At 40.4% G+C, this 12,279-nt stretch overlaps 1 protein-coding gene across 6 annotated transcripts in view; it reads right to left on the reverse strand.

Moving 5' to 3' along the window:
- Window positions 1-12,279, reverse strand: part of FAM120C (family with sequence similarity 120 member C) — a 145,518-nt gene that overhangs the window by 96,707 nt on the left and 36,532 nt on the right. For all 6 annotated transcript variants that reach the window (XR_009735064.1, XR_009735065.1, XM_061410239.1 and 3 more), the window contains exons 2-3: window positions 1,759-2,005; window positions 144-226 (exon numbers count right to left, since the gene is read on the reverse strand). Coding sequence is in view for 4 of the 6 variants with exons in the window: in XM_061410239.1 (XP_061266223.1) it covers window positions 144-226; window positions 1,759-2,005 (330 nt within the window). In the remaining 2 variants the exon portion in view is untranslated. The remainder of the gene's footprint in view (window positions 1-143; window positions 227-1,758; window positions 2,006-12,279) is intronic.

Consider the following 12,279-nt stretch of genomic DNA (forward strand, 5'->3'; position numbering starts at 1 on the left):
TTATAATTTCAACCATAATTATAATGTTTTTCTAAGTATCTGAAATAATTTAAGCCTAATGAAAGATTTATTCTATCAAAATTCCAATCAAAACGTGATGTCCTCTAGGCATGGATGCACAGGCAGGAAATGGGGCACATTACCTTAAGTGATGCAAGGGGATGTTCTGGTCCCAAGAGGCTCCAGTGAAAAGCAGCCAGGTCCTCATCTGGGAGAATGTGATTACCTATAAAGTATATCTGTCATTTATTGACTGTACAAATGTTTTCTTAGAATCTCCAGGCCATGAATGGACTTTGGGGAAAAAAGACAATCAAATAATTCATACATATCTATGTTCTTAATTTAACAACTACAGTATGTTTGATTATCTACTATGAATCACATACATTATATATATCATCTTTATACTAACTGTGTATGGTAATATTATCTCCATTTTTATAGATAGGAAAACAGGTTTGAGCAAGTCTCTTGACTTTACCCAAGGTGTCACATCTAATAAGTGCCCACACCAGGCTAAGAATCTAGGACTGTCTGGCTCCAAAGTACATGCTATTTTCTGTCACCTGGTTATGCTGCCTTTTATAATAATAGCCACCAACTGCTGACTGCCTACTAAGTGCTGGGCATTTTATATATCTTATTTCATTTAATCTTATCAATAACACTGTGAGGTATTATTATTCCATTTCACAGATGAGGAAACTGAAACCAGGAGGTGTAACTTCAGTGATTTGTCCAAGGCCTAATGCCAAAACTTGTGCTGACTCCACTAGATTGCTGCTGCTACTGCTGCTAAGTCGCTTCAGTCGTGTCCGACTCTGTGCGACCCCATAGACGGCGGCCCACCAGGCTCCCCGTCCCTGGGATTCTCCAGGCAAGAACACTGGAGTGGGTTGCCATTTCCTTCTCCAATGCATGAAAGTGAAAAGTGAAAGTGAAGTCGCTCAGTCGTGTCCGACTCCTAGTGACCCATGGACTGCAGCCTACCAGGCTCCTCCGTCCATGGGATTTTCCAGGCAAGAGTACTGGAGTGGGGTGCCATTGCCTTCTCTAGACTCCACTAGATTATCCAAGCTCAAATCCTTTGGGATTATAAACAGAGGTCACACCTGAGACAAGATATTAATTTTCATGCTGTCAGTACTTGGAAAACCAAATCAAACATAATCAACAGTCTGCAGTAACTTTGAAATACATTTTTTAAAGAAAAACTGATAGATGGATATAAAGACAGATATACGATAAAGCAAGTTTAGTAAAATGTTATTGGCAGAATACAGGTGGTAGAAACAGGATTTTCAGAGCAAATTCTTGCAGCTTTGCTGTACTTTTGGGACTTTTCATAATAAAATGTTAGCACAAGAGAAACAAAAAGAAAAATATGCAGAATGATTTGTGTTTTTGATTTAAAGTTAAACAGTGGGGAAGAGATGCTAATGCTCTGAGTGGGAAACCAAAGTTGCCTAGGGCTAATAAGATATTTGGCCTAAGACGGTACTCTGCATAAAATACTTACAGAATGTAATGGAAGAAAAAGTTTTACAAGAATCAAAATAATATTCTGGAATATCCTGTATTAATAAATAATAAAACATGCTGAGTTTCTAGTAAGAAGCCCCAAAGTACAGTGTTTGGCGTGCAAATTTTCAGAAGATAAATCCAACAGTGATAACCATTGCTCTGGTTTTCATCTCTTAACACTGAAAGAGGAAACTTACATGATCATTAGAGTCTGTTCTTTGGACCACCTACCTAGCAGTGCAGCAAATATGGGAAAATTCATCCGCTTCAGGCCTAGCTGCTTGGCTACCTCCTGCATCAGAAACTGGTTGGTGGTGAGGTTCTTTCCATTCCAGCTCAGCTTCAGAGCATGGGAACTATAGTAAGATGGAATATTGTAGAGCGCATACTCGGAGTCATGGGCAAGAAGACCATGGAAGCCATTTTCCCTGAAAAAAGCCACCACTTCCAAATGGTGGTCTTCAAGGCTCTGAAAGACCTAGGAGGGAAAAAGAGAACACATCATGCAACAAAAGCTGACCTATATTTGTTTAAAAGTCAGAAAGGCTAGAAACTGAATTTTATAGTTTGTTGAAATTTAAGACTAAATATAATATAACTAAATATAAAACTAAAAAGGGCTTCCCTGGTAACTCAGCTGGTAAAGAATCTGCCTACAATGCAGGAGACACCAGTTTGATTCCTGGGTTGGACGTTTCCCTGGAGAAGGGATAGGCTACCCACTTCTGTATTTTTGGGCTTCCCCAGTGGCTCAGCTGGTAAAGAATCTACCTGCAATGCAGGAGACCTGGGTTGGATCCCTGGGGTGGGGAGATCCCCTGGAGTAGGGCATGGCAACCCACTCCAGTACTCTTGCCTGGAGAATCCCCATGGACAGACTACAAGTAGCCCTGGCGGGCTACAGTCCATGGTGTCACAAAGAGTCAGACACTACTAAGCACAGCACAACACAAGGCTGAACAAAATACTCTTAAAATAAAGAAAGCCTTTCCTAGCCTAAACTGGATTATTCCTGTAAACACAGGCAGCATTATCCATTTGTTCATTCAAATGACCAGTTTTTTGACTCCCTGCATGGAACTATGGCCTGAAGCTCTTTAAAAGAATATTGAAATTAACATGGTTTATAGTATTTAAGTTTTTACTTTAAATAATAATAGATGAGAACTTTGTTAGAAAGATAATAAAGCTATTATATACTGCTTAGTACCTTCTATATACTGTGTGTGCTTTACATATATTATCTCATCAACAGAACAATCAAGGACAAGGCAGATACAAATGAAAAAACATACAAGTGGAAATAGACATGGAAAGGTTAAATAACATATAACTAGAGCCTGAATCTAAGTTCATCTAACTCTTTTTAAAAAATCCCTGCTCTCTTTCTTGGGAGCACCTTGGCCCACAGGGCACCTAAATGGGGCGCTTCCAACAGTTAGAAGCCAGAAACTTCACTCTATTTTAGAAATGGAAAAACTAAGGGTGTGAGAGGTTGGCTGCCCCCAAAGTTGCATAATGAGGGTGTATACACAGGTATACAAACCTAAGCTGATCTGACTCCAGAATGCACACTTCCCATTCTACCAGGCTTCTTTCTGGAGAGCACTATTTTTAATGTAATAGAGGCAGACTGTTAAGTGCCCTTCTTGTGCACACATCTATTGCTCTACATAAAGGATACTAAAGTGATTTGCATACTGGTTCTGCCATACTAAGTTCCTTGACTGCAGAAACTTTATAATCTCTGTATTCCTGGCTCCCACATAAGATCTGATGCACCGCAGTATGAATAATAGTTACTAACAGATACTGAACATATACTATGTGCTAAGTAATGTTCCAATTATTTTACATGTATTAATTCATTTCATACTCAAAACAATCCAATGAGGCTATAACTATTATTATTATCTCCATTTTACATCTCTAAGGTCACACAGCTGGAAGGAATAAAGCCTGGAGTTTGTCTCCAGAGCCTACAGACCTCAATAATTTTGTTGAACTCAATTGACTTAATTTTTAATTTAAGTTTTAGAGGAATGGTAGTTCTTCTGGCGGAGAAGGCAATGGCAACCCACTCCAGTGTTCTTGCCTGGAGAATCCCAGGGACAGGGGAGCCTATTGGGCTGCCGTCTATAGGGTCACACAGAGCCGGACACGATTGAAGCGACTTAGCAGCAGCAGCAGCAGTTCTTCTGGAGTCTGACAGGAGTTTCAATGCATTAAGCTTTCTCTAAGCTATGGAAAGAGGCTCTAGTTGCAGTACAGAGCCATGTCACATATTAAGTCACAGCAGAAGGAGGGACACTTGTAAGCAAATAACAAAGCAAGGTCTGTATTTATTTGATATCCAGGCAAAGGAAGCAAAAAACCTTACTTTGCGCCACAACATATTTATGTCTAGAGTTACAATTAACTCCAGATGGGTCTGGGTAGGGGTACAGTTTTGGGCTATCCCCTGGTGACAGTTTCTTCCAGCATATACCTCTCATACCAGTCACTGACTGAGCATCTATCTACATTGTACCAGGCACAGTGCTGAATGTGATACGTTCTTTCTCATCATCAAAACCTGACTATGTTGGCATTATAAGTCCTGTGGTTCTGGTAAGGAAACTGAGGCTCAGAGAAGTGATGTGGTATGTTCAGGGCTACAGAGCTGGGAAACAGGAACCCAGATAAGACTGACACCAAAGCCCATGGTCTTTCTACAACATCACATTACCTTTAGCTGGTATGTAGTTGATTATGCCACCATCCAAGTGATTTCAACCCTAGAAAGTCAAAGACTAGTGATCTTTAACAAATTCGATGGCTCTCATAAGGAATATAAATCACAATCACCTGGAAAGCATTTTCAAAATCTACAAACCTGTGCCTCACCTCAGATCTGCTGAAACAATCTCCTGAAGGTGATTGGAATGCCTATATTCCAAAATTAGCTTCCAGTAGGTTCTGATGCACACTCCTAATTAAGAACCATTGAGCTAATCTAATTACTCATTAAAAAAAAAGTTGTATTGAGGTATAACTGACATACAGAATTATTACACATTTAAAGTGAAACTGAGAGTCACTCAGTCATATCCGACTCTTTGTGACCCCATGGACTAACAGTCCATGGAATTCTCTAGGCCAGAATACTGGAGTGGGTAGCCTTTCCCTTCTGCAGGGGGTCTTCCTAACCCAGGGATTGAACCCAGGTCTCCCAAATGAGAGAGTCACTTCCTAGGCAGGTTGATAAGAAGTCTAGGGGTCCCCAAGGAGGGACGGGTCTGGAATTCTCAAGGAGGAAGAAAGAACAAACTTTTTTTCCTCTACATTCCTTAGGATTATATAACAATAATGTATCCTGCCTGAGGATAGTCTCTGGATTAAACCCTCTGGCTAATCCTGTTATCTTAAAATGTAAATTATGGGAGTAGGTCTGGTGAGGTTTTTACAGTTCAGTTCAGTTGCTCAGTACTGTCCCACTCTTTGCAACCCCATGAATCCCAGCACAGGACAGCCAGGCCTCCCAGTCCATCACCAACTCCCAGAGTTCACTCAAACTCATGTCCATCGAGTCGGTGATGCCATCCAGCCAACTCATCCTCTGTCGTCCCCTTCTCCTCCTGCCCCCAATCCCTCCCAGCATCAGAGTCTTTTCCAATGAGTCAACTCTTCGTGTGAGGTGGCCAAAGTACTGGAGTTTCAGCTTTAGCATCAGTCCTTCCAATGAACACCCAGGACTGATCTCCTTTAGGATGGACTGGTTGGATCTCCTTACAGTCCAAGGGACTCTCAAGAGTCTTCTCCAACACCACAGTTCAAAAGCATCAATTCTTCAGTGCTCAGCTTTGTTCACAGTCCAACTCTCACATCCATACATGACTACTTGGAAAACCATAGCCTTGACTAGATGGACCTTTGTCGGCAAAGTAATGTCTCTGCTTTTGAATATGCTATCTAGGTTGGTCATAGCTTTCCTTCCAAGGAGTAAGCGTCTTTTAATTTGATGGCTGCAATCACCATCTGCAGTGATTACTGCTTCCACTGTTTCTCCATCTATTTTCCATGAAGTGATGGGACTGGATGCTATGATCTTAGTTTTCTGAATGTTGAGCTTTAAGCCAACTTTTTCACTCTCCTCCTTCACCTTCATCAAGAGGCTTTTTAGTTCCTCTTCACTTTCTGCCATAAGGGTGGTGTCATCTGCATATCTGAGGTTATTGATATTTCTCCCGGCAATCTTGATTCCAGCTTGTGCTTCTTCCAGCCCAGCATTTCTCATGACATACTCTGCTGCTGCTGCTAAGTCGCTTCAGTCGTGTCCGACTCTGTGCGACCCCATAGACGGCAGCCCAACAGGCTTCCCCGTCGCTGGGATTCTCCAGACAAGAACACTGGAGTGGGTTGCCATTTCCTTCTCCAATGCATGAAAGTGAAAAGTGAAAGTGAAGTCGCTCAGTCGTGTCCGACTCCTAGGAACCCCATGGACTGCAGCCCACCAGGCACCTCCTTCCATGGGATTTTCTAGGCAAAAGTACTGGAGTGGGGTGCCATTGCCTTCTCCGGATGTACTCGGCATATAAGTTAAATAAGCAGGGTGACAATATACAGCCTTGACGTAGTCCTTTTCCTATTTGGAACCAGTCTGTTGTTCCATGTCCAGTTCTAACTATTGCTTCCTGACCTGCATATAGGTTTCTCAAGAGGCAGGTCAGGTGGTCTGGTATTCCCATCTCTTTCAGAATTTTCCAGTTTATTGTGAGCCACACAGTCAAAGGCTTTGGAATAGTCAATAAGGCAGAAACAGATGTTTTTTCTGGAACTCTCTTGCTTTTTCCATGATCCAGCGGATGTTGGCAAGTTGATCTCTGGTTCCTCTACCTTTTCTAAAACCAGCTTGAACATCTGGAAGTTCACGGTTCACGTATTGCTGAAGCCTGGCTTGGAGATTTTGAGCATTACTTTATTAGCATGTGAGATGAGTGCAGTTGTGCGGTAGTTTGAACATTCTTTGGGATTGCCTTTCTTTGGGATTGGAATGAAAACTGACCTTTTCCAGTCCTGTGGCCACTGCTGAGTTTTCCAAATTTGCTGGCATATTGAATGCAGCACTTTCACAGCATCATGTTTCAGGATTTGACATAGCTCAACTCGAATTCCATCACCTCCACTAGCTTTGTTCATAGTGATGCTTTCTAAGGCCCACTTGACTTCACATTCCAGGATGTCTGGTCTTTACAACCTCCAGACATTCTTTTGATTCACTGTAAAGTATATAACTCCATTGCTAACACTAGCAAGTGGGTACTCTTTCTGCCCCCTTCTGATGCCTATGTCAGAAGCTTTCTCTATCTCTTTTATACTTTAATAAAACTTTATTACGCAAATGCTCTGAGTGATCAAGCCTCGTCTCTGGCCCTGGATTGAATTCCTCTCTTCTGGAGGCCAAGAATCCCAGCATCTTTTCATGGTTCAGCAACAACCATTCACACATTACAGGTGGATTCTTTACCATCTGAGCCACAAAGGAAGCCCAAGAATACTGGAGTGGGTAGCCTATTCCCAGATCTTCCTGACCTGGGAATTGAACAGGGGTCTCCTGCATTTCAGGCAGATTCTTTAAAAACTGAGCTATAATTAAAGTGCACATCAAAGTGATATGATATACATATGCCCAATTACTCATTTTGCTGCTTAAGCAACTAGCCCCCTAGAAAAGATAGATGACTTGACATGGTTACCTAGTTAATCTGTAGCAGAACCAAGATTAGAACAAAAGTCTCATGATGCCAGGTATAAAACTTCTTTCACTGCATATTCTGGGGTAAATAATGGAAAACAAGAGAACAATAATATCATAATTCCCCAGCACCCTGGTCCTACCAGGCTAGTTTCCTAGCTACCCTTCTCTAAGATTACTGTTTCCTTTTCTTTGCTCCCTTGGTTTCCCTGCCTAGAATACCATACTGCCTCTCTTTTCCAATGTTCCAAATACTTTCCATAGGCCCCCTCTTACATTTCTTTCCTCTTAACTCTTACAGCACTGAGACAGTTGACACCATCAAGAAGTAACTCAACAATATCATCACCTGCCAAGTTGTAAGACCACAGATTCCTTGGTACTCTCATGTGTATCCTCCACAGTCCTAACCAACATTTAGAGAGGACATAGAGCTGGGGTTGACAGAATAGCAAAGAAAGGCCTACACAGGTTGTAAAAAGGGAAAGCAGCTCTGGCAAATAATAGGGCACTATCATCTGAGTATTTAACTTCAACAATTGATGTACCAGTGTCACTGGGAAAAGTCTTCCTGGACCGCAGGTTATTTAGATATCAAGTAGCAAAGTAATATTAGGTATCAACTGAGTACCTACTATGTACCAGGCACTGTTCCAAGTACACCTCATGTCTATTAACCTTCCAATAACATCATGATGCATTATTATCTCCCTTTTACAGATGACAGAATAACAAGGCTCAGAGGTTGAAGAACTCGACCAAAGTCACACAGCTAAAAAATGAAGCTAGCCAATATGCACATGAAAAGATGTTCAACATCATTAGTTATTAGAGAAATGCCAATCAAAAAACCACAATGAGAAACCAATTAAGACATACTAACATGGCTATAATTTTTAAAATGTAAAATAACAACAGTGTGGAGAAACGAATCCTCCATACATTGTTGGTAGAAGCATAAAATGGTGCAGTCACTTTGGACAACAGTCTGGGAGTTCCTCAAATGGCTAACATGGGGTTATTACACGATCCAATAATTGCACTCACAGATGTATATATACAAGAGAATTAGAAACATACATTCACACAAAAACTTGTACATGAGTGTTTGTAGAATTATTCACAAAAGTAAAAAATGGAAACAACCCAAATGTTCATCAACTAAAAAACAGATAAACAAAAGAGAGTATATTAGTAAGAGGGAATGTTATTCAACCATAAAAAGGAATGGAATGCTGATTCATGCTACAACATGAATGCATCTTGAAAAAATTATAAAGTGAAAGCAGCCAAATACATATTTAAAAAAAAATTTATTTGGTTGCTCCAGGTCTTAGTTAATACACTTGGAATCTTTAGTTGTGGTATATGGGATCTACTTCCCTGACTGGGTATTGAATCCTGGTCCCCTACTTTTTCAGTGTAGCATCTTAGCCACTGGACCACCAGGGAAGTCCCACAAACAGACTTATTTCCAATAAATTGTCCAGTATTGGAAATATACAAAGATGGAAAGATAGTGGTTGCCAGGGACTGGAGGAACGAAAATTGGAGTGACTGCTAGCAGATACTGGGTTTCCTTTTGGGGATGATAAAAAGAGTCCTGGAATTTGATAGTAGTAATAGTTGCACAATTCTGTGAAGTAACTAAATGACACTGAATCGTATACTTTAAAATGGTGAGTTTTATGGTGTGTAAATTATATCTCAGTTTTTTTTTTTTTTATCTCAGTTTTTTAAAAGTGGAGTTAGGATTAAAATTTAGCTCTGCCCACAAATCCTAAGCTCACTAACGCACTTTAAAAGCTTTTGATTATGGAAAATTGCAAAATAGAAAGGTAAGGAGACTAGCATAATGAACCTTCATGACACCATTATCCAGTTTCATATATCAATGTTAAGTCATTCTTCTTTCATCTGCTTTCTTTTGTATGGCATTTTTTAAATATAAGTTTTTACTGTGATAAGAAAAATCACACAACATAAAATTTACCATCTTAAACCATTTTATGAAGTGTATAATTCAGTGATAAATATACTCACCTTGAGACAGAGCTCTAGAACTGTTTTCAACTTAAAAGTCTGAAACTTTATACCCATTAAACAACTCCCATTCCCCCTGCCTCAGCCCCTGGCAATCGCCTTTCTACTTTCTGTTTCTATGAATTTTACTACTTTTGGGGGCAGTCAAACAGTATTTGCCCTTTTGTGACTGGCTTATTTCAACTTAATGTTTTCAAGGTTCATCCATGTTGTAGCATGTAGTAAGATTTTATTCCTTTTAAGGATGAACAATATTCCATTGTATGTATATACATCTTCTTTCTTTATCAATGGACATTTAGGTTGCTTCCATTTCTTGGCTATTGTGAATAGTGCTGCTATGAACATGGGTGTGCAAATATACCTTTGAGATTCTGCTTTCAGTTCTTCTGGATAAAGACCTAGAAGTGGAATTGCTGGATCATATGGCGATTCTACTTTTAATTTTTAAAGGAAACTCTATATTGTTTTTCATAGTGGTTGCATTGTTTTAGATGCCTGTCAACAGTGCACAAGGGTTCCGATTTCTCTACAACGTCACCAACACTTATTTTCCTTTTTTAAATAGTAGTTATCTTAATGAGTATGAAGTAATAGCTCACTGAGGTTTTGATTTGCACTTTTCCAGTGATTGGTGATATTGATCATCCTTTCATATGATCACTGGTCATTTTTGGTACACTTGAAAGCAAGTTTCAGATATCAAATGACCTCTAAATACTTCATTATGTACCTGTAACAGAGACTTAAAAATGACAAACATGCTATTATTTCACTGAATAAAATTAACAAGAGTTTCTTAATAATACCCTGTCTCAAGGAGTTCTCCGGTGGCCTAGTGGTTAAGATTCCAGGCTTTCACTGCCATGGCCGAGATTCAATCCCTGGTCAGGGAATTGAGTTCCCAAAAGCAGCATGGAGGGCCTAGAGGAGCTATTCCACGTTCAAGGTCAGAAGGGGCGGTGGTGAGGAGATATCCCTCGTCCAAGGTAAGGAGCAGTGGCTGCGCTTTGCTGGAGCAGCCATGAAGAGATACCTCACGCCCAAGGTAAGAGAAACCCAAATAAGACGGTAGGTATTGCAAGAGGGTATCAGAGGGTAGACACACTGAAACCATACTCACATAAAACTAGTCAATCTAATCACACTAGGACCACAGCCTTGTCTAACTCAATGAAACTAAGCCATGCCCATGGGGCCACCCAAGACGGGTGGGTCATGGTGGAGAGGTCTGACAGAATGTGGTCCACTGGAGAAGGGAATGGGAAATCATTTCAGTATTCTTGCCTTGAGAACCCCACAAACAGTATGAAAAGGCAAAATGATAGGATACTGAAAGAGGAACTCCCCAGGTCAGTAGGTGCCCAATATGCTACTGGAGATCAGTGGAGAAATAACTCCAGAAAGAATGAAGGGATGGAGCCAAAGCAAAAACAATACCAAGCTGTGGATGTGACTGGTGATAGAAGCAAGGTCCAATGCTGTAAAGAGCAAAATTGCATAGGAACCTGGAATGTCAGGTCCATGAATCAAGGCAAATTTGAAGTGGTCAAACAAGAGATGGCAAGAGTGAACGTCGACATTCTAGGAATCAGCGAACTAAAATGGATTGGAATGGGTGAATTTAACTCAGATGACCATATATCTACTACTGTGGACAGGAATCCCTCAGAAGAAATGCAGTATCCATCATGGTCAACAAAAGTCTTCGAAATGCAGTACTTGGATGGAATCTCAAAAACGACAGAATGATCTCTGTTCATTTCCAAGGCAAACCATCCAATATCACAGTAATCCAAGTCTATGCCCCAACCAGCAACACTGAAGAAGCTGAAGTTGAATGGTTCTATGAAGACCTACAAGACCTTTTAGAACTAACACCCAAAAAAGATGTTTTTTTCATTATAGGGGACTGGAATGCAAAAGTAGGAAGTGAAGAAAAACCTGGAGTAAAAGGCAAATTTGGCCTTGGAATACGGAATAAAGCTGGGCAAAGACTAACAATAGAGTTTTGCTAAGAAAATGCACTGGTCATAGCAAACACCCTCTTCCAAAAACACAAGAGAAGACTCTACATATGGACATCATCAGATGGCCAATACCGAAATCAGATTGATTATATTCTTTGCAGCCAAAGATGGAGAAGCTCTATACAGTTAGCAAAAACAAGACCAGGAGCTGACTGTGGCTCAGACCATGAACTCCTTATTGCCGAATTCAAACTTAAATTGAAGAAAGTAGGGAAAACCACTAGATCATTCAGGTATAACCTAAATCAAATCCCTTATGATTATACAGTGGAAGTGAGAAATAGATTTAAGGGCCTAGATCTGATAGATAGAGTGCCTGATGAGCTATGAAATGAGGTTCGTGACATTGTACAGGAGACAGGGATCAAGAACATCCCCATGGAAAAGAAATGCAAAAGAGCAAAATGGCTGTCTGCGGAGGCCTTACAAATAGCTGTGAAAAGAAGAGAAGCGAAAAGCAAAGGAGAAAAGGAAAGATATAAACATCTGAATGCAGAGATCCAAAGAATAGCAAGAAGATATAAGAAAGCCTTCTTTGGCGATCAATGCAAAGAAATAAAGGAAAACAACAGAATGGGAAAGACTAGGGATCTCTTCAAGAAAATCAGAGATACCAAAGGAACATTTCATGCAAAGATGGGCTCGAGAAAGGACAGAAATGGTATGGACCTAACAGAAGCAGAAGATATTAAGAAGAGATGGGAAGAATACACAGAAGAACTGTACAAAAAAGATCTTCATGGCCCAGATAATCACAATGGTGTGATCACTCACCTAGAGCCAGACATCCTGGAATGTGAAGTCAAGTGGGCCTTAGAAAGCATCACTATGAACAAAGCTAGTGGAGGTGATGGAATTCCAGTTGAGCTATTCCAAATCCTGAAACATGATGCTGTGAAAGTGCTGCACTCAATATGCCAGCAAATTTGGAAAACTCAGCAGTGG

Source organism: Bos javanicus, chromosome X (genome assembly GCF_032452875.1).
Source record: "Bos javanicus breed banteng chromosome X, ARS-OSU_banteng_1.0, whole genome shotgun sequence".
Lineage (NCBI taxonomy): Eukaryota > Metazoa > Chordata > Mammalia > Artiodactyla > Bovidae > Bos > Bos javanicus.